General features: G+C 61.7%; 1 protein-coding gene across 1 annotated transcript; it reads left to right on the forward strand.

Moving 5' to 3' along the window:
* The first annotated feature begins 491 nt into the window (after nt 1–491).
* Nucleotides 492–19,250, forward strand: PWP2 (PWP2 small subunit processome component). The gene is made up of 21 exons (XM_081027389.1): nt 492–594; nt 2,283–2,395; nt 3,500–3,594; nt 3,941–4,040; nt 4,800–4,943; nt 5,762–5,897; nt 6,157–6,371; nt 6,689–6,832; nt 7,806–7,876; nt 8,230–8,366; nt 8,882–9,030; nt 9,219–9,366; nt 9,628–9,778; nt 10,650–10,830; nt 11,924–12,071; nt 12,446–12,554; nt 13,668–13,733; nt 14,675–14,893; nt 15,045–15,195; nt 15,330–15,404; nt 16,625–19,250. Exons 1-21 carry the CDS (start codon nt 577–579, stop codon nt 16,809–16,811), a joined length of 2,757 nt encoding a protein of 918 aa, XP_080883515.1. The 5' UTR covers nt 492–576; the 3' UTR covers nt 16,812–19,250.
* Nucleotides 19,251–19,314: the final 64 nt, after the last annotated feature.

Consider the following 19,314-nt stretch of genomic DNA (forward strand, 5'->3'; position numbering starts at 1 on the left):
TCGGACCTTCTCATCCTCCTTACGTCACGAACGGTTCTCGGGCGGCAGGGCGAACCCGGCCCAAGCCCGTGAAGACAAGAGCCTCCCGGGAATGCGCCCAGCTCCCCGCGTAGGTGTTGGGCTCCGGGACAGCGTGGGGGTGGGGCCCGTGGGCTCAGGCTCCGCGTCGTGGCGGGGCGTGGGCAGGACCTGGGACCCTGGCTCCGCCTCGGGGCGGGGCGGGGCGGGATCTGGGATCCTGGCCCCGCCTCGGGGCGGGGCGTGGGCGGGACCTGGGACCCTGGCTCCGCCTCGGGGCGGGGCGGGGCGGGACCTGGGACCCTGGCTCCGCCTCGGGGCGGGGCATGGGCGGGATCTGGGACCCTGGCTCCGCCTCGGGGCGGGGCATGGGCGGGATCTGGGACCCTGGCTCCGCCTCGGGGCGGGGCGTGGGCGGGCCCGCAGGCTGGGACGCCGCTCCTCCGGGCCGCGTGGGGCGCTGTGGCGGAGGTGGCGGTGCGCCCCGGAAGTGGTTGCTGCGCGCCGTCGGGCGGGCGTGCACAGGGGCTGCGCGGTAGGACACGTGCGGTCTCCGCGATGAAGTTCGCGTACCGGGTGAGCGGCCTCAGCGACGGGGAGTCCTGTGGGGCACGGGAGCGCGGCGGGGCTGTGCTGCTCGCGCGGCGTCCGGCAGCCGTGCGCCCACCGTGTGCCTGAGCCAGGCCCTGTGGCCTGAACGCGGCGGGGCGGCGCGCCCGGGCCCGGAGTCCCGCGTCCCACCGGCCGCGCAGACGCGGGGGGTGTGCGGGCGCCGACGGCGCTCCGCCCGGGCCGCCGCGGGCCCCGTTCCTCGGAGGTTCTTCCGCAGGGTCGGGCGCGCTCCCGCGCAGTCCCAGCTCCGCGCCGGCCCCGGCCGCTGCATCCCACGCCCGCGCTGTAACCGAGCACGGCGGGTTTGCAGCGTGGAGTGCCGGAGCCAAAGGAGCACAAGTCTTGCTGGAAGAAAAAGGTTTTACTTTTATTTGGGAGAAGAGAGGGAGGCAGGGCAGCCGTTCGCGAAGCTGCTCCGTACCTGCCCCGAGGTGGCCAGGTTCTGGTGGGCTTCCTGTCCGCACTCGGCCCAACACCTGGTGGCGTCCTGGTGCCGCGCTTCTGCCGGGCGCCGGGCTGGGCGTGGGCGTGCGGCCGGGGCAGCGCGTCTGGGCGCCGCGCACACCTCGCGGCTGCCGTCCCGACTGACACTCACCTGCGACCCAAACCCGCGGGGCTCTGTCCCCGCCACCCCCCCCCAGCTCCTGGCGGGGGCCTGCCCGTCATCTGCCCTCCCTCCCGGTGGGACACCCTCCCCTGTGTGGCCCAGCACAGACGCCTCCCCGGCCTCCCTGCTTCTCCTGCCCCCACGGTCACTGGCGTGGTCTCCAAAGCGTGGGAATGGGATCGCGCCAGCCTCTGCCTAAAGCCTTCTGGGCTGACCCAGCTCCCCCTGGGCTTCCCTCACATTCTCGGGTCCTTGCCGGCCTGCAGCTCTGGATGCTGGCCAGACTGGCTCCTCCTCATCCAGGCGCCAGCTCGGGCGGCCCCTCCGTGGGCCCTTCCCTGCCCATCCTCTGAAATGCTTCTCTCTCTCTCTTCGTCTCCCCCTGTCTCCCCCCCTACCCCCTCTCCCCCCTCTCCCCCCCATCCTCCTCTCCCCCCCATCCCCCTCTCTCCCCCCTCCCCCCTTCTCCCCCCCATCCCCCTCTCCCCTCTCTCCCCCCTCTCCCCCCGTCTCCCCCTGCTGCTGGGGTGTGTGTCTTCACCGTGCCCCACACACACTGTCTCTCCGCAGCCCTGCCTCCTGGACCTAGGCTGTGAGGGCACTGAGGGCAGAGACCGTGCCCACACAGCGATGTCCAGGGAACCGCACATTTGATGATTGAATCAATGGATGAGTTAATACTAGGATGCTGGCAGGCAGCTCTGCTCAGGAAGCCTTGCACCCTCGATGCACTTGGAGCGCTTGCTGTTCCATTGCCGCAGCTTTTCTCTTCCTGAGACGTGGGCCCTGTCCTCCCCTCCCCCTGGCAGACACCTGTCTGTGGACGTTTCCCTGACACTCGGTGCCCTGCCCCCCTCACTGAGGGCTTCGGGCCCTGGGCATTGGACTCACCCATCCTTCCTCTCTTGCTCAGGCCTGGACCACATAGGTGCCCAGCATATGTCTCAGGGGATAGTCAGGGGCCCTGCACAGGCTCTGTACCATCTCCTGGACTGGGTGCCTCACGTAGCGCTTTTCTGAAGTTGACGCTCTGTTTTCCTTCCAGTTTTCAAATTTGCTGGGGACGGTCTATCGGTGTGGAAACTTAAATTTTACATGTGATGGAAATTCAGTTATCAGTCCTGTGGGAAATAGAATCACTATATTTGACCTTAAAAAGTAAGTATGCTAAAATGACGTTAACAGCAGCAGTCATTATAGTTGGCATGTAAAAATCGATGGCGTCTTCCTCAACTTTCTCTTAATGGTTCACCCGTTAATTAAGTCCACCAAGGGGACCACAGGATTATGTGGAGTGGACCTGGCCGTGGAGCCCAGTCTCTTTGTTCTCGTTCCTCAGCTAAACGGTGTGTATCCAGGTCTCTGTGACCTTCAAGGTAGAAGTCCTGTGTCTGCTCATTGTGTAACAGGCACTGGGGGCATGGATGCCGCCCTGGACTCCTGCTCTCAGCACAGTGCTTGCTGCACGTGACTTCTGCTTGCTTGGGTCCCCGAAACAGCGTGTGACTTTCATAAGGGAAAGGACTAAATGGGCTGTCACTACTTCCCAGACTTGTGCGGCCTGGGCGGGATCCTCCTGTCACAGGCTGTCTGGGTTTCTGCCCTGCTCTGCAGGTCTCAAGTTTTTCTGTCTGTAAGATGGGACAATAGTACGAGCCTTTTCTGCAAGTCCTTTGCTAAAGAGCCCAAGAGCGGTGCCTGTGTGGGGTGTGCCCAGGGCTGGCTGCTGGCATGGTCATTACTGTTACTGTTTTGTTTAAATGATATCTGAGGGGGGCTCTCTACAGTAACAATCACGTTCATTGAAGAAAAATTGGAAAATAAAATAACAAAATTAGAGTCTAACCTAATAGTTACTTGTCTTCAATATTACTTACTTTTCCATTTTTGCGCATTTTCCTATTTCTGTAAAAAGTTTTAGATGGGTGAGCTGACCTTGCAGTGAATCCCTCCCATTGGGCATTAGCTTGCTTCTGGCTTTCTCTCTTTCACGCCATCCTAGTCTTCCTGGGATGCAGTCCTAGAAGCAAAATTGACAATCCAAAGCCTGTTTTTAAGCTCTTTAATATGCTTCCCAGAACTTTGTCCAGGGACATTGCCTTATTTCCTTTCCCTTCAGTGAGGAGCAAGGATTAGTGATGAGCTCTGGCCCAGGGGCTCCCGGGGATAGGACGTGCATGTGGTAGGGGCGGGTGGGCTGGTGGTCCCAGCCTCCCCGTGTGACGACAAGACACCAACACTTGGCTCTGCTTTTTGTCTCAGCAACAAGTCCAACACTCTGCCCCTGGCCACGCGGTACAACATCAAGTGTGTGGGGCTGTCCCCAGACGGCCGCCTCGCCATCATCGTTGATGAAGGTGAGGCCCTCAGCCCAGAGATGAGATAGTGGTGCAGGGTGGTGACTGGTGGCACTGGCTGGGGGGTGGGTATGGGCGTCAGGGTGACAAGAGGCCGACTCCTAATCCTGCTGGGTTCCCACCCTGTTGCTCCCACATCTGGGGCTCTCGTGTGTAGGTGTGGGGGTGGGTGGACGTGCCTGGGCTCCTCCCTGGCTGTGTGCCCTGGGCCTCAAGGGGGAGCGGGGCTGTGTGTGATGGGTGGATGGGGGCGCTTTCCAGAGCTGTGCTGCTACAGTGGCAGCCGAACCTCCATGTATCTGAGCTGCGTGGGGCGAATGGCCATTGCCGCTCTCCCTTTCTGCAGGGGGCGACGCGCTGCTGGTCAGCCTGGTCTGCAGGTCCGTGCTGCACCACTTCCACTTCAAGGGCTGTGTGCACAGCGTCTCCTTCTCCCCTGATGGCAGGTATGGCCCGTGTGCTCAGGATGGGGCGTTGTGGAAGGCTGGCGCTGGCTCGTGCGGACCTGGAGGGGTCACCGCGGGAGCCTGTGCCAGGGCCTGGTGTGGGCCGGCCAGACAGTCCCGGCACTGAGTGCAGGCTCCTGCAGGGCACCACGGGGGCGGCCCCTCCCTCCACCACTCCCGGGCTGGCCTGGCTCACAGTGGGTCTCATGGCCTCCAGATCGCGGGGCTGTGAAGGAGCTCCCGACTTGGAAGTCCCAGTGAGGCGGGTGTTGTGTGGGGACCGGTCCATGGCCCGAAGGAAAGGGTTGTTCCCAGGTTGCTCAGCCCTGGGCCGGCCTGGATGAGCCGTGGAGGGGAAGCTCTGGGTTTCATCCGTGAACCCCCACCCACGTCCACACTCAGAAACCCCCAGAGCGGCATCTGAGGCGGAGGCCGTTCCTTGGTGCCTGTCACGCAGGATAGGTGTTTTCCTTTCGGTTCCACCTGGAGCTGTCTGAGCTGGTCCTGGCCTTGGTGACTGGACTGGCGGGAGTGCCTGAGGGCATGGCCTAGGGCCGAGGTGTGGCAGTACCCATGGGATGGGTCCCTTCGCTGATTCTACATCTGTCCTCCTTTGGCCTGGGTCCCTTCGGGGCCAAGGAGAGGCAGGCGCCCCGGTTTGCCTCTCGTAGGAACCTGGGTGCGCCGTCCACCCAAGGCCCTGAGCTGGCCTCAGGGCTCACTGGTGCTGAATGCTGACTGCTCCCGTTCCTGCTGCAGAAAATTCGTCGTCACAAAAGGCAATATTGCTCAGATGTACCATGCCCCTGGGAGGAAGCGAGAATTCAACGCATTTGTCCTGGACAAAACCTACTTTGGGCCCTACGACGAGACCACATGTATTGACTGGACAGACGACTCTCGGTGAGGCCTGGGAGGGGCCGTCAGGGATGCCTGTCACCAGCCCCTTGTCACACCCGAAGTTTCCATCTGAAAGGCCCTCCTGAGCCTTGAGGGGTCTGGGTCGGGGAGGGCTCCTGTTAAGTTAGGGCCACACTGCTTGGCCTTGACCTCTGAGACCGGGGAACAGAATCTGGCCCTTGAGGAGGTGCGCTCTGGCCAGTGCGCTGAGGCCGAGTTCATGCTGCCAAATGTCTAGAGGGCCGTGGTCAGTGAGCTCATTGGTGGGCTTCTCCCAGCAATGGGTGGGTGGGTGCTGGGGTTGCCCTGGCCCATCCTTTCACGGCCGCCATCACTGTCCCAAATCGTCCCCAGAGGCACCTGAGAGCAGCTGCCTTTTTCTCAGCTGCCCTGCGTTCTGTGGTAGGGAGAGGTGGAGGCTGACGGTGGCTGCCGCTTTGTATTAATACATGGGACCAGCTATTCTCATGAACACCAGGCCACAGAGTGGTAGGGGGACATGGCCCCAGGCAGTTGTGTGAGCCCCTCGGGCAATCTGCAGAGCAAGGTGTGCCCCCCAAGGCCGAGCCTTCCTGTCTCTTCAGGGAGGCATGAGGAGCAGGCTCCCCAGGTGGCACCCAGCGGGCCGGCGGTTGGTTCTGCCCACCACATGCCTCCATAGGGACTGCTTTTCAAGGAGGGACAGTGACACACGTCCACCGATGTTCCTGGTCCCAGGAGACACAGGAGGGAAGCAGTCAGTGCCTGTGACCCGTCCCCTGTCACCCTGGGCTTGGCGGCACTCAGCTGGGAGCCCCGCACGAGCTGTGCTTCCTCTGCAGGTGCTTTGCAGTCGGGAGCAAAGACATGTCTACATGGGTGTTTGGGGCCGAGCGCTGGGACAACCTCATCTACTATGCGCTGGGAGGACACAAGGACGCCATCGTAGCCTGCTTCTTTGAATGCGGTAGCTTGGACGTACGTCCCTGCACCAGAACCCCTGGTCCCATAGCATCCTGGGTCACAGCCGTGAGTGGGGTGCTGGGCCCGCCTGGAGGACTCCGGTCAGCTGGGAACTCAGCAGTGGCAGTTGGCTGCTTGTTGGGAGTCGCCTGGCCTGGTACACAGGGGCTTTGCGGAACGGATGAGGCCAAGACACGGCTCTCGTCACGCTGCCTGCGGTCGGTGTGGCCGGGGTGAAGGCAACCCACACCCACCCGTGTGCTTCCCTTCGCAGTTGTACACGCTCAGCCAGGACGGAGCCCTGTGTGTGTGGCAGTGTGACACCCCCCCTGAGGGCTTGCGGCTGAAAGCCCCCACCGGCTGGAAGGCGGACCTGCTGCAGAGGGAGGGGGATGAGGACGAGGGGGAGCGGGAGACCACCATCCGAGGGGAAGCCACGCCGGCTGCGGGGGAGCAGCAGGGCAAAGTGAAGTACTCACGGCTGGCCAAGTAGGTCCCCTGCCGCAGACAGACGGGTAGAGGGCCCAGAGGCACAGACCGAGGCTGTGGCTCTGCGAGCTTATCCCTGGGGACCACCTGAGAGGGCCTCGTGTCCTGAGCGCGGGGCCAGGGGGCTTTGGGAGAGGAGGGCTGCGGACGCGAGGAAATAGGGAGTCGTCCTCAGAGGAGCGAGAGACAGTGCGGTCGGGCTGGCTGGGCCCTGCTTGGCATGGAGTGAGGGCCTGTGGCCTGTGGGTCCCATGCCTGGCTTATACCAGCCTGGCTCTCTGGCCCCTCCCACAACTCTGCTGTCTCCCATTTATTAGGTACTTTTTCAATAAAGAAGGCGACTTTAACAATCTGACAGCTGCAACGTATCACAGGAAGACCCACCTCCTGGTCACTGGTTTTGCTTCTGGAATCTTCCACCTTCATGAGCTCCCAGAGTTCAACCTGATCCACTCCCTGAGGTGGGCACCTCTGCTCTATGTGGCAGCTTCGAGCGCTGGCAGGGGAGCGGACAGAGGCCATGCTGTGCCTGCCCTGCACACAGCCCCTGGAGTGGCCAGGAGTCCTGGGTGGCTGCATGGATGGCTTCCCCAGACACCTGCCCTCAGCTTTGGCCTAGCCCGGTGGGAGGTGGCTTGGACGGGATTCAGGTGTTGCTACCCTCATCCCCATCTTGGACACATAGTCCCCTCCCATGAGCTTTGGTCCCACGTAAGGTTTCCAGGAGGCAATTCTCACCCGTTCTCGTGAATTTTTTTCGCTTTCCCTTTCCTGAACCCCGAAAAAAGTTTGTCAGGAAATCGGGAAAACCGGCTCCTTGAACCCAGTAATGCCCACAATGGGAAATAAAATAATACAATGTATCTCTTAGACCCTTTTCCTATTTATCGCTAGGGGTTTGGGGCAAGGATTCCTGGCTGTTCTCAGGAATGTTTTTTCGCTTTTCTGTTCCTGAATCCTGAGAAAAGTTGGTTGGGAAATCGGGATGATTGGCTCCTTGAACCCCGGTGGTTGGTAGTATTGGGCGTCACTTTGTGGAAATGATTCATCGGGGAGAACAGAAAACAGTTTATGTCTCGGGATTCGGAAATGGGAAAGCGAAAAAAATTCCTGAGAACGGGCAGGAATTCCTGCCTGGAAACCCTAGTCCCATGTATGGGTCACATTGTTTTTATTTTTTATTTTGGTTTTTTCCCTTCTGCATCTTGGGAACATAGAGAAAATGAAACCTGGCTTCACAAAATGATGGGCTCAGGGTTTTGAACACAGGCCATCACTCTGGGTTTTCTGATGCTTTAAATGCGCTGGGTTCATTGAAGGGTGGGGAGAGGTGGGTAGGCCAGAGGACCCGGCCCAGTCCTTGCTTGCCCGGCCACCGCGAGGCGGAGGACAGGAGGCTCTTCCTGTGCTCATCCGGTCCTGCTCTCTGCTCAGCGTCTCGGATCAGAGGATCGAGTCCATCGCCATCAACAGCTCTGGGGACTGGATCGCCTTGGGCTGCTCAGGTTCGTTCCCGCCGGGCTGTGTGAGAACAGGACGGCTCTCCTGCCCTGGGATGTAGCCTGTGGTCCCTCCGGGGCCTGGGCCTCCCCTGGCCTTGGGCGATGCCTTCAGGGGCCTGTGTGAGCAGAGCAGTCAGTGGGTAGCTCGTGTGTGGAGGACCAGTCAGTGAGACTTCCAGAACACAGGCTCCTCTGGCGGGTTGCATGGCGGGGCCACTCTGTCCCTGCCGACTCCTCCCTCAGCGGGACGCGCAGTCATGGTGCCAGCATGAGTCAGGGCCACACGGGCCCACCCGGAATCTCAGGCAGTCGGTGTGGTGAGTGGGTGCCCAGCTTCTGGCCTGTGTGCTCCTCAGGCCTGGGCCAGCTGCTGGTGTGGGAGTGGCAGAGCGAGTCCTACGTGCTCAAGCAGCAGGGCCACTTCAACAGCATGGTGTCCCTGGCCTACTCCCCCGACGGGCAGTACATCGTGACTGGCGGGGACGACGGCAAGGTCGGTCTGGTCAGCAGCCAGGGTGCGTGGCGTGCATGGGAGGAGCTCGGGGGCCTGGCCTGGCCTGGTCTGGCCTGCTGGCTGGGGCACGGGACTGGCCAGGCCCCAGTGGTTCAGTCTAGAGCTCATGGGCGCACCTTGGCATGTCTGGGCTGGACAAAGGGCGTTGACACACTTCCCTGGGTCTGAGGGAGAGGGTTTAGATGTCTCCCTGTTTGTGGCCCCTACAAGGGGGGATCCCTACAGGGTCCTGTAGATATGCAGCTGCTTGGCTAACGCGTCTGCGGAGCCAGCTGCCACGCTCTGCCTCGCGCGGGTGCTTGCTGCACCTCCCAGGGTTACACAGGGCCCCCCCCCATGCCCCGCCCTTCCTCATTGGGCCAGCAGGAGGACACAGGGCAGGCAGCCTTTCCAGGCCTCTGTGCCCACACAGGGTTTGTGCGTGTGTGTCGGGGTCCCTGGGCGGGGCTGCACAAGCCGTGGCCCACCCGTGCCGCCCTGGCTGCCCGCCACAGGTCAAGGTCTGGAACACTCTCAGCGGTTTCTGCTTCATCACTTTTACGGAGCACTCGAGCGGGGTCACCGGCGTGACCTTCACCGCCACCGGCTACGTCATTGTGACCTCTTCCATGGATGGGACCGTGAGGGCCTTTGACCTTCACAGGTGACCTTCCTGCTCCGAGGTTGTCCCTCTGTGCTGGGCTGTGAGAGGGAGGCCGAGGGGTCTGGCTTATTGGGAAGCACGTGCTGTAGACAGAAGCTCAGGGGTGAAGCCCCAGCATTCAAGCCCTAGGGGCACATGAGGGTTGGGACCTTGGCCAGCGATGCCACCCTGCTCCTCCCTTCCTGCAGGTACCGGAACTTCCGCACCTTCACGTCCCCGCGGCCCACCCAGTTCTCCTGTGTGGCGGTGGACTCGAGCGGGGAGATTGTCTCTGCCGGGGCCCAGGACTCCTTTGAGATCTTCATCTGGTCCATGCAGACCGGCAGGCTGCTTGAGGTGAGGGAACCTCTCCGGAAGGAGCCGGCTGGGGTGGGGGCGCACGCCACCCGCAGTTAGGGCACCTCTAACTGACTTAAGGACGTGAGTGGGACGGAGGTCACTGTTGACGCGTGTTTTCTGGCCTGGCCCCCTCCCCGGTCCCCTCATCTTACAGCCTCGGCCACTCGGGCCGTTTCAGCAGCCACAGTGTGTGCCCGCCCCAGTGTGCAGCACGGCACCCCCAAGGCTCTCACCCCTTAAACCTCTGAATCGCTGTAGGTCTTGTCCGGCCACGAGGGGCCCATCAGTGGTCTGTGCTTTAATCCGATGAAGTCAGTCCTGGCCAGCGCCTCCTGGGACAGGACAGTACGGCTGTGGGACATGGTGGATAGCTGGAGGGCCACAGAGACGCTGGCGCTGACCTCTGACGGTAAGTGGCCTGGGGGGAGCGGGTGGGAGGCCTGGTCTCAGTGTCATCCCTCTGACTTGGTGGTGTGTTTGGGTGTAAGCCCAGCATCCCCAAGGACCCTGCAGCTCTCTGGGCGGGCTACCCTGTTATGTAACCTGGTGTCAGCTGACACCAAGGGGCAGGAGAGCAGCGGGGCCCGGGCTGCAGCTTCCGTCACTCGGCACTCGCCTGCGGGTTCGCTGCTGGCCCTGAGAGGCGGGCTGGGTGGGCCCTGCCGCCCGAGCTGGGGCGTGGCTTCCCGGTGCCCACCCGGGCCGAGCGTGGGTGTCTTGTCAGGATTGTTCTCTGCTGCAGCAGACGTCATTGGTCACAGCAAAGACGGGACACGTTTGCCGGCCGCACAACTCGCTGGTCTCTGCGGGGTTCTGTGCTTCCCTGCGGTCCCCCCAGCTCTGGGCCAGGCTCTTAGCAGGTGGCGTCCTGCCTCTGGGGCCTCCCCACTGGCCCCCACCTCCACTTGTCTGTTTGCAGTTCGGCCCTGTGGTTCTATCAGAACCTTCGCTGTGACCTCTGTGGGACTTACTTCTGCCCAGCCGTGCTGCCCACCAGGCTGGCCTCTGTCCAGTCCTGCCTGTGCCCGTCCTGTGGCCCCTCCTGGACCCCCCTGCTCCTCTGCACGCGCAGCCGCCATGGCTCTGAGCTGTTGGTGCTGGGGTCCAGGGCCTCCCCGAAGGGGTGGAATTTCTCAGGAGCACTAGTGTGCCCGCATCCCCACCCCACGCCACCCACAACGGCCCGTCAGGAAGCCAGCTGGTGATGAGGACGAGCAAGGCTGTTGGCCGTGTGCTGGAGCCCGGGGTCTTCCTCAGGCCTGATTCTCACCTCTTTCCAGCTCTGGCTGTAACCTTTCGTCCCGACGGTGCAGAGCTGGCTGTGGCCACGCTGAACTCACAGATCACCTTCTGGGACCCCGAGAATGCCGTGCAGACGGGCTCCATCGAGGGCAGGCACGACCTCAAGACGGGTAGGAAGGAGCTGGACAAGGTCACCGCCAAGCACTCGGCCAAGGGGAAGTGAGTGCCTCGTGGGTGCGGCGTGGGGCGGGCGGCGTGGGCCCTGCCCTCGGAGCCCAGGAGCCTGTCGGCTATTCCCCAGAGGACACATCTAAGCTGTGTTGGGGTTTGTGCGGGTAGGAGGCTTGCACTCGGTGGGCTGTGTGAACGCGGCCGCTCTGAGCAGCATTCAAGGACCGGCAGTGCGGACGCCCCTGCTCAGTGTTCGTAGGCCTGTCCCGGGGAGACGAGCTGCTGGGTGACCGACCGTGGGGTGACTTTCAGTTCCTGAGGAACCGCCAGACTTGTCCCAGGAGGCCGCGTCGTCTCCCATGTAGGGTGGGAGGGTTCCGAGATCCCCCGGCGTCCCCGCACGCCTTACTGTCTGCTGTTTGAAGTTATAGCCTTTCGGGGGGCCGTGGGCGAGATTCGCGGTTCTGATGGGCCTCTCCCGGCCTCTGTCCGTGAGCATCTCGGGGGCGGACTGGCCATTTGAATGTGCCTTTGGAGAAGCGCGTCTCCAGAGCATTTGTCTGTTTTAATTGGGACGTCTGTCGTTGAGGCGCGACAGCTCTCCATGTGTTCAAGATGGAGGAAACCCCGTCAGTGTGTGAATTGTAGATATCTCCCCCGTTCTATGGGTCGTCTTCCCTTCCTTGCTGATGTCCTTTGAAGCGCAAAGGTTTTTTTCGAAGACATCCAGTTGGTCTGTTTTTTTTTCTGTTGCTTGTGCTTTTGGTGTCATATCGAAGAATCCACTGTCAGACCCAAGGTCATTGTCTCAAGTCCTGTGAGCACGTGGGGTAATAGGTGCCTGGTTTCCGGCCCTGCGAGTAGCCACAGGGAGGGTGGTCCTCTTTTCATTCTGACTTCAACAATGACACGCCCTGATGAGCCACGCAGCCCTTCTGTGCGGAGGTCGTGCCCATGGAAGGCTGCAGTCCCCACCCCCCACGTGGGCGTGCTGCTGCCTCAGGGAGCGGGCACTGGACATTCTGAGCTGCAGGTTCAGGGCCCGCTGGCGTCTGGGCCATGAGCCGTGGGGGAATGTGGGTGGGAGGGCCGCGGTCTGAAGGCCCTGCGTGGTCACTGAGCCGCCACCCCCCTGCATCAGGGCCTTTACCACTCTGTGCTACTCCGCCGATGGTCAGAGTGTCCTGGCTGGAGGAATGTCCAAGTTCGTGTGCATCTACCACGTCAGGGAGCAGATTCTGAGGAAGAAGTTTGAGATCTCTTGCAACTTGTCTCTGGACGCCATGGAGGTGAGCGAGCACCAGGGCTCCAAAGCTCCGTCTCCGCTCGGGGGCTGTCAGGACCCCAGGTGGGGCTGGGTCATGCTGTGAGCGCACGAGGCGTCCGTCTGCCCCTTCTAAGTGTTTCTGGGGAACGTGTCCTCGGCATGTCCTGAGGATGCGCGGCCAGGATGGGCCTGGCAGGTGGCAGCTGCAGGGGCCGCCGCCGCCGCGTGTTGGCAGACGTCCCCCATGTGCGCCCCTCTCTTCTTGGGGTCCGTGTGTCCTGTGCATGTTCCAGACAGAGCTGGGTGTCCTCCAGTATGTGTGCACACCAGCAAAGGTGGGGAGATGCACCGCCCACCCCTGATGGCGAGACGACGTCCGGGCTTTTGCTTTTCTAGGAATTTTTGAACCGAAGGAAAATGACAGAGTTTGGCAACCTGGCACTAATTGACCAAGATGCTGGAGAGGAGAATGGAGTCGCAGTACCATTGCCAGGAGTCAGGAAAGGTGAGCAGAAGGCCCTTACGTCCCTTGTAGGTGTAGGTAGGCTGTTGAGAAGGGACAGGGACAGCCAGAAGCCCACACTGCACGGCATTGGTGGCAGCTGACCCACCTGCCACCTCATTCCAGTCCTGGCTCATGCCCACGCGGGGCACCTGAGGCCTGCCATGCGCTCGGGAGCCAGGACACCTCAGCACCTGGCTGGGGCTGGGGGAGGACCGACGCAGCTGGTGCAGGTCCCAAGCGCTCCCTGCAGCCCGTGGCGACCCACCTGCGCTGTGCGCATCCTCGAGACCACACTGGAAGGGTGGTCCCTCGTCCTCGGTGTTAGCGCACTGGCCCTCCCCGCTGCGGACATTCTGATTGTCACAGCTTGGCGGTGGGTTGCTGTTGGTATTGACGGTGGAGAGGTCCGGCGTCTGCAGGATCCACACGGCCCCAGCCCCACATATTGGTTGTCCCGAGGTTGAAAGCCCCCTGCAATGCATTTCTGGGGGGCACACATAGAACGTGCTCCAGCAAGGGCTCCAGGTGGGTGGGGCTGGGCAGCGAGGAGACTGACTTCTTATGGGTCACCTTTGTGTCACTGAATTTCACACATGGGAGTGTGTTCCCCTTTGAAACACGTTGTGCCTTACTGAACTTACTGAACTCGACAGTAAGTGCCAGAAAGGACGCATGTGACGACAGATCCCAGGGTTCTGGGCCTCCACTCCAGAGCTGCCATGTGCAGTTGTGTGGCTGGTGCATTGCACCAGTGGGCAGGTGGGGCGGGCAGGTGGGGCGGGACCCACCCGCCCCCCAGTCCTGGGCTGGGCGGAGGCCTCTTCCAGGGAGAAATGAGCCATCTGCCCGCCAGGCTGGCAGCCCACAGGCGCATCCACTCCAAGGGCTCGAACGTGGAGGCCAGAGGTGCCCGTGAAGGCACATCTGAGACTTGGGCACAGGGCTCACCTGCTGCATCTGCGATGGGGCGCGAGGGCCAGGGCAGGACTGCCGCTCACAATGGGCCCACAGCCACCCCCGGCCAGCCACGTGGCCCTAGTGGCCCTCCCTTGTCGGGTGGGTGGCAAGGATTGTGCTGCCCTGTAACTTGAGAGTGGTTCCTTTGGTTTCCAGGTGACATGAGCTCTCGTCACTTCAAACCTGAAATCAGGGTGACTTCGCTCCACTTCTCTCCCACTGGTGAGCCCCAAGCAGCGGGTTGTTGGTGCTGGAAGGGGTGGGGTGGGCGTGGGGGCCCACATTGTGCACGACGGGCCTGTCACCTATACTCCAGGGACGAGCTTGGTCTCGGAGCTTCTGGCTGGCTCTGGGCTGCACTGTCCCCCGTAGGTAGGGCCTGGGCGTCTTTGTCCACTCTGGAGGGTGGTTCTGAAAGCTGTGACCTCAGACAGGCCACACGTGGAAATGGGCAGGCAAGTACCTGCCCTGAGCGCCCTGCATGTGTGCCAGTTGGGACTGTCCTGGGGGTGGCCTCCTGGTCTGCTCCAAGTGCCTCGTTTCCCCTGCCCTGCCCCCGCCATCGAGTGTCCAGCAGGCCGGCTGTGGGGGGCTGCTGGGGGCTGAGTCAGTGCCCCCAGGGCCTGGGGCCAGTGGCTGTGTGCTGTCTGTAGACCACATGGTTTGTCTTGGGGTCGGTGGCTGATACCCTCTAGCAGACTGAGTGACAGGGGCAGTAGGGCCAGAGCAGCACATGACATCGTATGGCTGTGAGCCGGGGTGCAGACTGGCCGGGGGGCAGGTTTGGCGACCCTCTGGTTTTGTGAGGAAAGTCTTATACAGACCAGCCGCGCCAGCCGGTTTGCGCTTTTTGTCCCGGCAACACGGTGGAGTTGAGATGGTGCCGCAGGGATCACATGGCCTACGAGGCCGGAAGTGTCTGCCCTGGACAAGAAGGTTTGCTGGGCCTGCCTGGCGCGTGCCAGGCAGGGAGGATGTGTGCTAGTGGCCCGGGTGCTCCTTCCGGAGAGGACCTGGTGTCTGCAGCAGGAGCAGGAGGAAGGTGTCCCCATGCTCCTTCCGTAGCCGCATCGGGGACCATGGGAGTGGGTTTAGTACCTGCTCTCTGAATGAGGGGGAAGGTGAGAAGCACTGCTGAGGAGCCGCTTGACTTCACCTCACAGGACGCTGCTGGGCGGCCACCAGCACTGAGGGCCTCCTCATCTACTCCCTGGATGCCCAGCTGCTCTTCGACCCCTTCGAGCTGGACACCAGCGTCACCCCTGGGCGGGTCCGTGCGGCCCTGCGCCAGCGGGACTTCACCAGGGCGCTGCTCATGGCTTTCCGACTCAACGAGAGGAAGCTGGTGCAGGAAGCCCTGGAGTCGGTGCCCCCGGACGAGAGTGAGCAGGCCGGACGGGCGGGCGGGGGCTGGGCCTGCATCCACTCCGTGGGCAGGGCTCTCGGGCCGTAGTGGACGCCCGGCATACGGGGTCCTCGGCTGGCCTCCCGGTGTGGGTCCTCCATGGTGAGCCTGGGCCGCTTCTCCTCCAGTCGAAGTTGTCAGCTCTTCCCTCCCTGACTTGTACGTGGACAAAGTGCTGGAGTTTTTGGCTTCATCCTTTGAAGTGTCTCGCCACCTAGAATTCTACCTTCTGTGGACTCAGAAATTGCTCATGCTGCACGGCCAGACGCTGAAGGCCAGGTACGGCGTGCTTCCCGTGTTCGTCCGCGACGCCCTCGCTCCATCTGCCGGTCTTTGTGGACAGAAAGGGGAACTTGGCAGGCGGGATGGGGCTTTTACGTGCCCATGCGGCACTCAGGGTATCTCCGTCGCAGGGTGGGGACGCTGCTGCCGGCCGTTCAGTTCCTGCAGAAGAACATCCAGCAGCACTTGGACGCCGTCTCCAAACTGTACGTGTCCCTGGCGGGCTCGGTGGGCAGGGTGGGGGCACCTCACCAGCTGGCTGCACGCGGGGGCTGCGTCTGACTTGGTGGCAAAAGGTGCTGGTGTTGCAGGTGCTTGTTCACTTGCTGCTGGTGAGCTAAAGCTGCCTGGCCCGCCCCACAGTGGGACTCAAGTTTGGCCGGCGTCACCTGCGGCCTGGAGTTGAAAACAAATCGCTCAGTGAGTGGTTGCCACAGTTAGACTAGTGGAGGAGCCATCGTCCCCCCTCCCCGAGCAGTTTCTTTATGGTTCGTGCGCTCTCTGGCCCCTCCCGGGAAGGCCTCGCAGCTTGTCCGCTCCTGGGGGGCCCTCCCTCCCTGCCGTTGCCTGGGCCAGTGGAGAGAGGTGGGATGCGAGGTGCTGTTGTCAGGAGCGGTGCCGACAGCCCAGCTCTTACTGAGGGTGAGTCTCTGCCTGTTGTGTCAGCCCAGTGTCCACAGAGGCCTGCGTCTGGGCCTGGGGGCCCATGGTTCCTCGGCCTTTCTGAGTTTAGAACAAGCCCCTCCTTCCTGAAGCTTTTCTTCCCAAGTATCCTGGCTGCGCTGACTGCCGTAGCCCGGGAAGAGCCTTCCCCTGTCGGACACTTCCCGGACTCGGAGCTGTCCTATGGCCAGTGCCTCTGGTTAGATCGAGACCTGGTTTGGGGTTTATGTGAATGCATTATTCCTGGACTTCATTGTCTCGGGGTTTATGCTGATGTCGTGGTACAGCTGGCAGCTGTGTACTGGTTCTGGGGAGGCTGTGGCTATGCTGCCAGACCTCCAGGCTGTTTCAGGTTTCCCACGGAGGTGCTCTGTTCTTGTCGTCCTTTAACCTTTTACTTGTCCTCACCATGGGTCTCCTACATTGAAATGCTTGTGCAATGTTTCTCTTTATTCTGATAATGTGGGGAATGAGTGTCCCTGTCTGCTCTCTGAAACGGCCAGTGCTTCCTCAGGTGTCTGGTGGAACTGACTGACTGGTGAAGCCATCTGGATCGGGTCCAGGGCTGGTCAGGAAGTCACTGGGTCCCCAGGGGCAGGGACAGGGACCAGAGGAGGAGACGTGGGGCAGGTGGGGGCTCATGCAGCCCCGGCTGGTTTTTCTCGATCACAGGGAAGGTGGTGGGTGCCGGGCTAGCCAGGGTTCTCAGTGGAGTAGAAAACACCGGCCGCGCCCACCCACGTGCCTGCTCTGCACTTCACAGCTGTGACTGGAACCGCTACAACATGCGGTATGCTCTGGCAGTATCCAGGCAGCGGGGCGTGAAGCGCCCCTCGGAACCGCCGCGGAGTGAGGAGGAAGAGGAGGAGGACGACGACAGTGACAGTGACAGTCTGCACCTGCTTGGGGCAGGACACGGGGCCGGGGACGGGGCCGGGCTGCTGCTGTAGGGCTGGCTGTGCTGCAGTGCCACTCGTTTCGGTGAAGACCCCAGAGGAGATGGAACCACGGCTCCCTGGGCCCAGGAAGTGAGTAGATGGCAATCCAGAGAGCTCTGGAAGCACTGTCACCGAGGTCTTGCTCTTCCTGTAAGGACCAAACACGCGGGCAGCGCCATGGAGAGCAAGCCGACTGGCCCAGGACAGCACGGGCGTGGCTCTTGGCCAGGACCCCACGGTGTGAATAAAGTGCTGAGCATCCACTTTCCAGAGAGGCAGATGCCTTCCTATTTATAGACTCAAACTTCGTATGCAAATTTTTATATTTTTAATATAAAATTTTCATGATAAAACTGAAAAAGATGGGTTTTTCTAACATGTAAATATGGCTTAAGTCTAAATTGGGAATGAAACATTTTTTCCTGAGTGTGATTGTCATGCAGGGGGATCAGGGCCCCCACCCACCGGCCCCTCCATGCCAGGTGAGCTGTGCAGGGCAGGTGGTGGCCTGTCACACCCCAGCCCTCGGCCCCCTAATAGACACAGGGTCAGGACAGGGAGCATCTGCTTGACTCTGTCCTTGGAGAGGGTCGCACAGGAGCCCTGGTGCCGGGACTGGATGGCCTCCTGGGGAGCTTGCTCGCTCACACCTGTGGCAGCACGGCTGCTGCCCTCTGTGGTGCCCTCAGGAATGGTCCCTGAGAGGGTGTGACCAGTTCCTCCACCACAGCCAGGCGCCTGGTCCCCATGGATCAGGACCCTGCCAGACCCAGGAACCATATGTCCCTAACAGTGCGGGCCTGGTGTCCAGCAGACCCCAGCCTGTCAATCATCAGAAGTGGGACCCACAAGTCACGGGACAGCACCCAGCTCTCCCGTGCTTGCCTGAAAACGGAGCCGATACCTGCCTATCTCCCTAGGCTTGTGTGCGGCCTAATGGGTTGAGGGATGAGGGGATGCATGTGACACGGTGCACCAGGAGCTGCTGCCACAACCACCATCCAACTGGAAAGCCCTCCACTGCCAGCCCTGCACCCACGCTGGGGGGGGGGTCTAACCCAAGTCCAGTCACCCACAGTGTGTGTGCTCAGGTCGGCAGAACTCAGGCGGTGTCATTGGGCACGTCCCCATTCATGACTTAGACTGGATTCCAGCCTCAGCTCAGCCTTTCCAGTGTTGCACTTGTGCACAGTGCAGTGCAGCTGAGTAGATGCCCCCAGAGGTGACAGACAGCTGGGAGGTGGGGCTCTGCAGGTGGGGTCCCGGAGCAGCTGCCAAGGCCCAGGGCTCAAGGCCATCAGGAGCACTGCCCCCAGGGGAGCCTGGTAGAGAGGCAGTCATGGCTCCCAGACTGACTGAATCAGAATGTGCGTCCTTAGCATTTGCTCGCGAAGAGTGGAGCACACCTAGTGTGTTAGCATTAGCCCCACGTCCTTGTCACTCACCAGGTGAGGTTCTGAACATGGCACCCAGGGGAGAAATGATGGAGGCAGCTGGTCCCCCATGATGGCTGCCACAGGGAAAACAAGGGCTCTTGGGAATTGGAGACTTAAGGAACAAGGACAGTGGAACTTGTCAAGCTCTTTGGTTGTAATTTTTATATCTTACTTGTTTCCCATGAGAATCTCCTTGCAGAGATTAACTGTAAAAGTCTTAAAAATGGGACAATTTGAATATCAGTGCTGGCCCTGGGTTGTCTGCAGTCACAGCCTGTCACCAGTGGTCTCCAACTGACCAAACTATTTCAAATAACCTTTGATTGGAAATTGGTAAGTCAAGGGAAATAAAGCTTCTGTGCAGGCGCTTGTACGTGAACCGACTCTTGTGTAAGGAGATCTTTTTTTAACGTTGGCGTCCCAGCTGGTCCCCGAAGAGTCAGAACGTCCCCGTTTTGCAGTGATTAATGCACGGACGGCCGGCGCGCGTCACCGACAACAGACCTCGCGGGTTCTCGACGGAAGGACGCGCCACTCCCCGTGGCTGTCGCAGTGGAGCCCGCGGGGGGCCTGCAGTTTACAGGAGACACCGGGACAGACCGTGTCAGCGACACGGGTGCGGTGTGCACACGCAGGGGACCCACGTGGGCGGAGGCTGAAGGAGCGGCAGGCGGAGGGGCGACCCGCACGCGGATCCCGAGGCAGACGCTGAGACGGAGGCTCGGAGGCTCGGACGTCTGACGCTGGCTCTTCGCCGCTCGAGAAGCCCTTTTCGGGATGAGACGGCACTGACGTTACTTCCCGGACTCCGTTTCAGCGCAGTGGCTTGGCCAGCGGCCCCCTGCGCCGGTCCGGGGGACACACTGCCGGCGCGACCCAGAGCCGCCGGAGCTGGGAGAGCGCGGGCCGGGGTGGGATTCGGCTGCGGCCAGGGGCAGGGCAGCCCCAGAAGCGGCGCGGACCGAGAGCCTGGGCCACCTCGACCGCGCGGGCTGATGCGAGCACCGCCCGGCCACTGCGCAGGCGCCGCCCCGCCCACCGGCGCTAGCGGGAGTGGGGCGGGAACGAGGTGACTGCGC

This window comes from Rhinolophus hipposideros (genome assembly GCF_964194185.1).
Source record: "Rhinolophus hipposideros genome assembly, chromosome: 2".
NCBI classification, from domain to species: Eukaryota; Metazoa; Chordata; class Mammalia; order Chiroptera; family Rhinolophidae; genus Rhinolophus; species Rhinolophus hipposideros.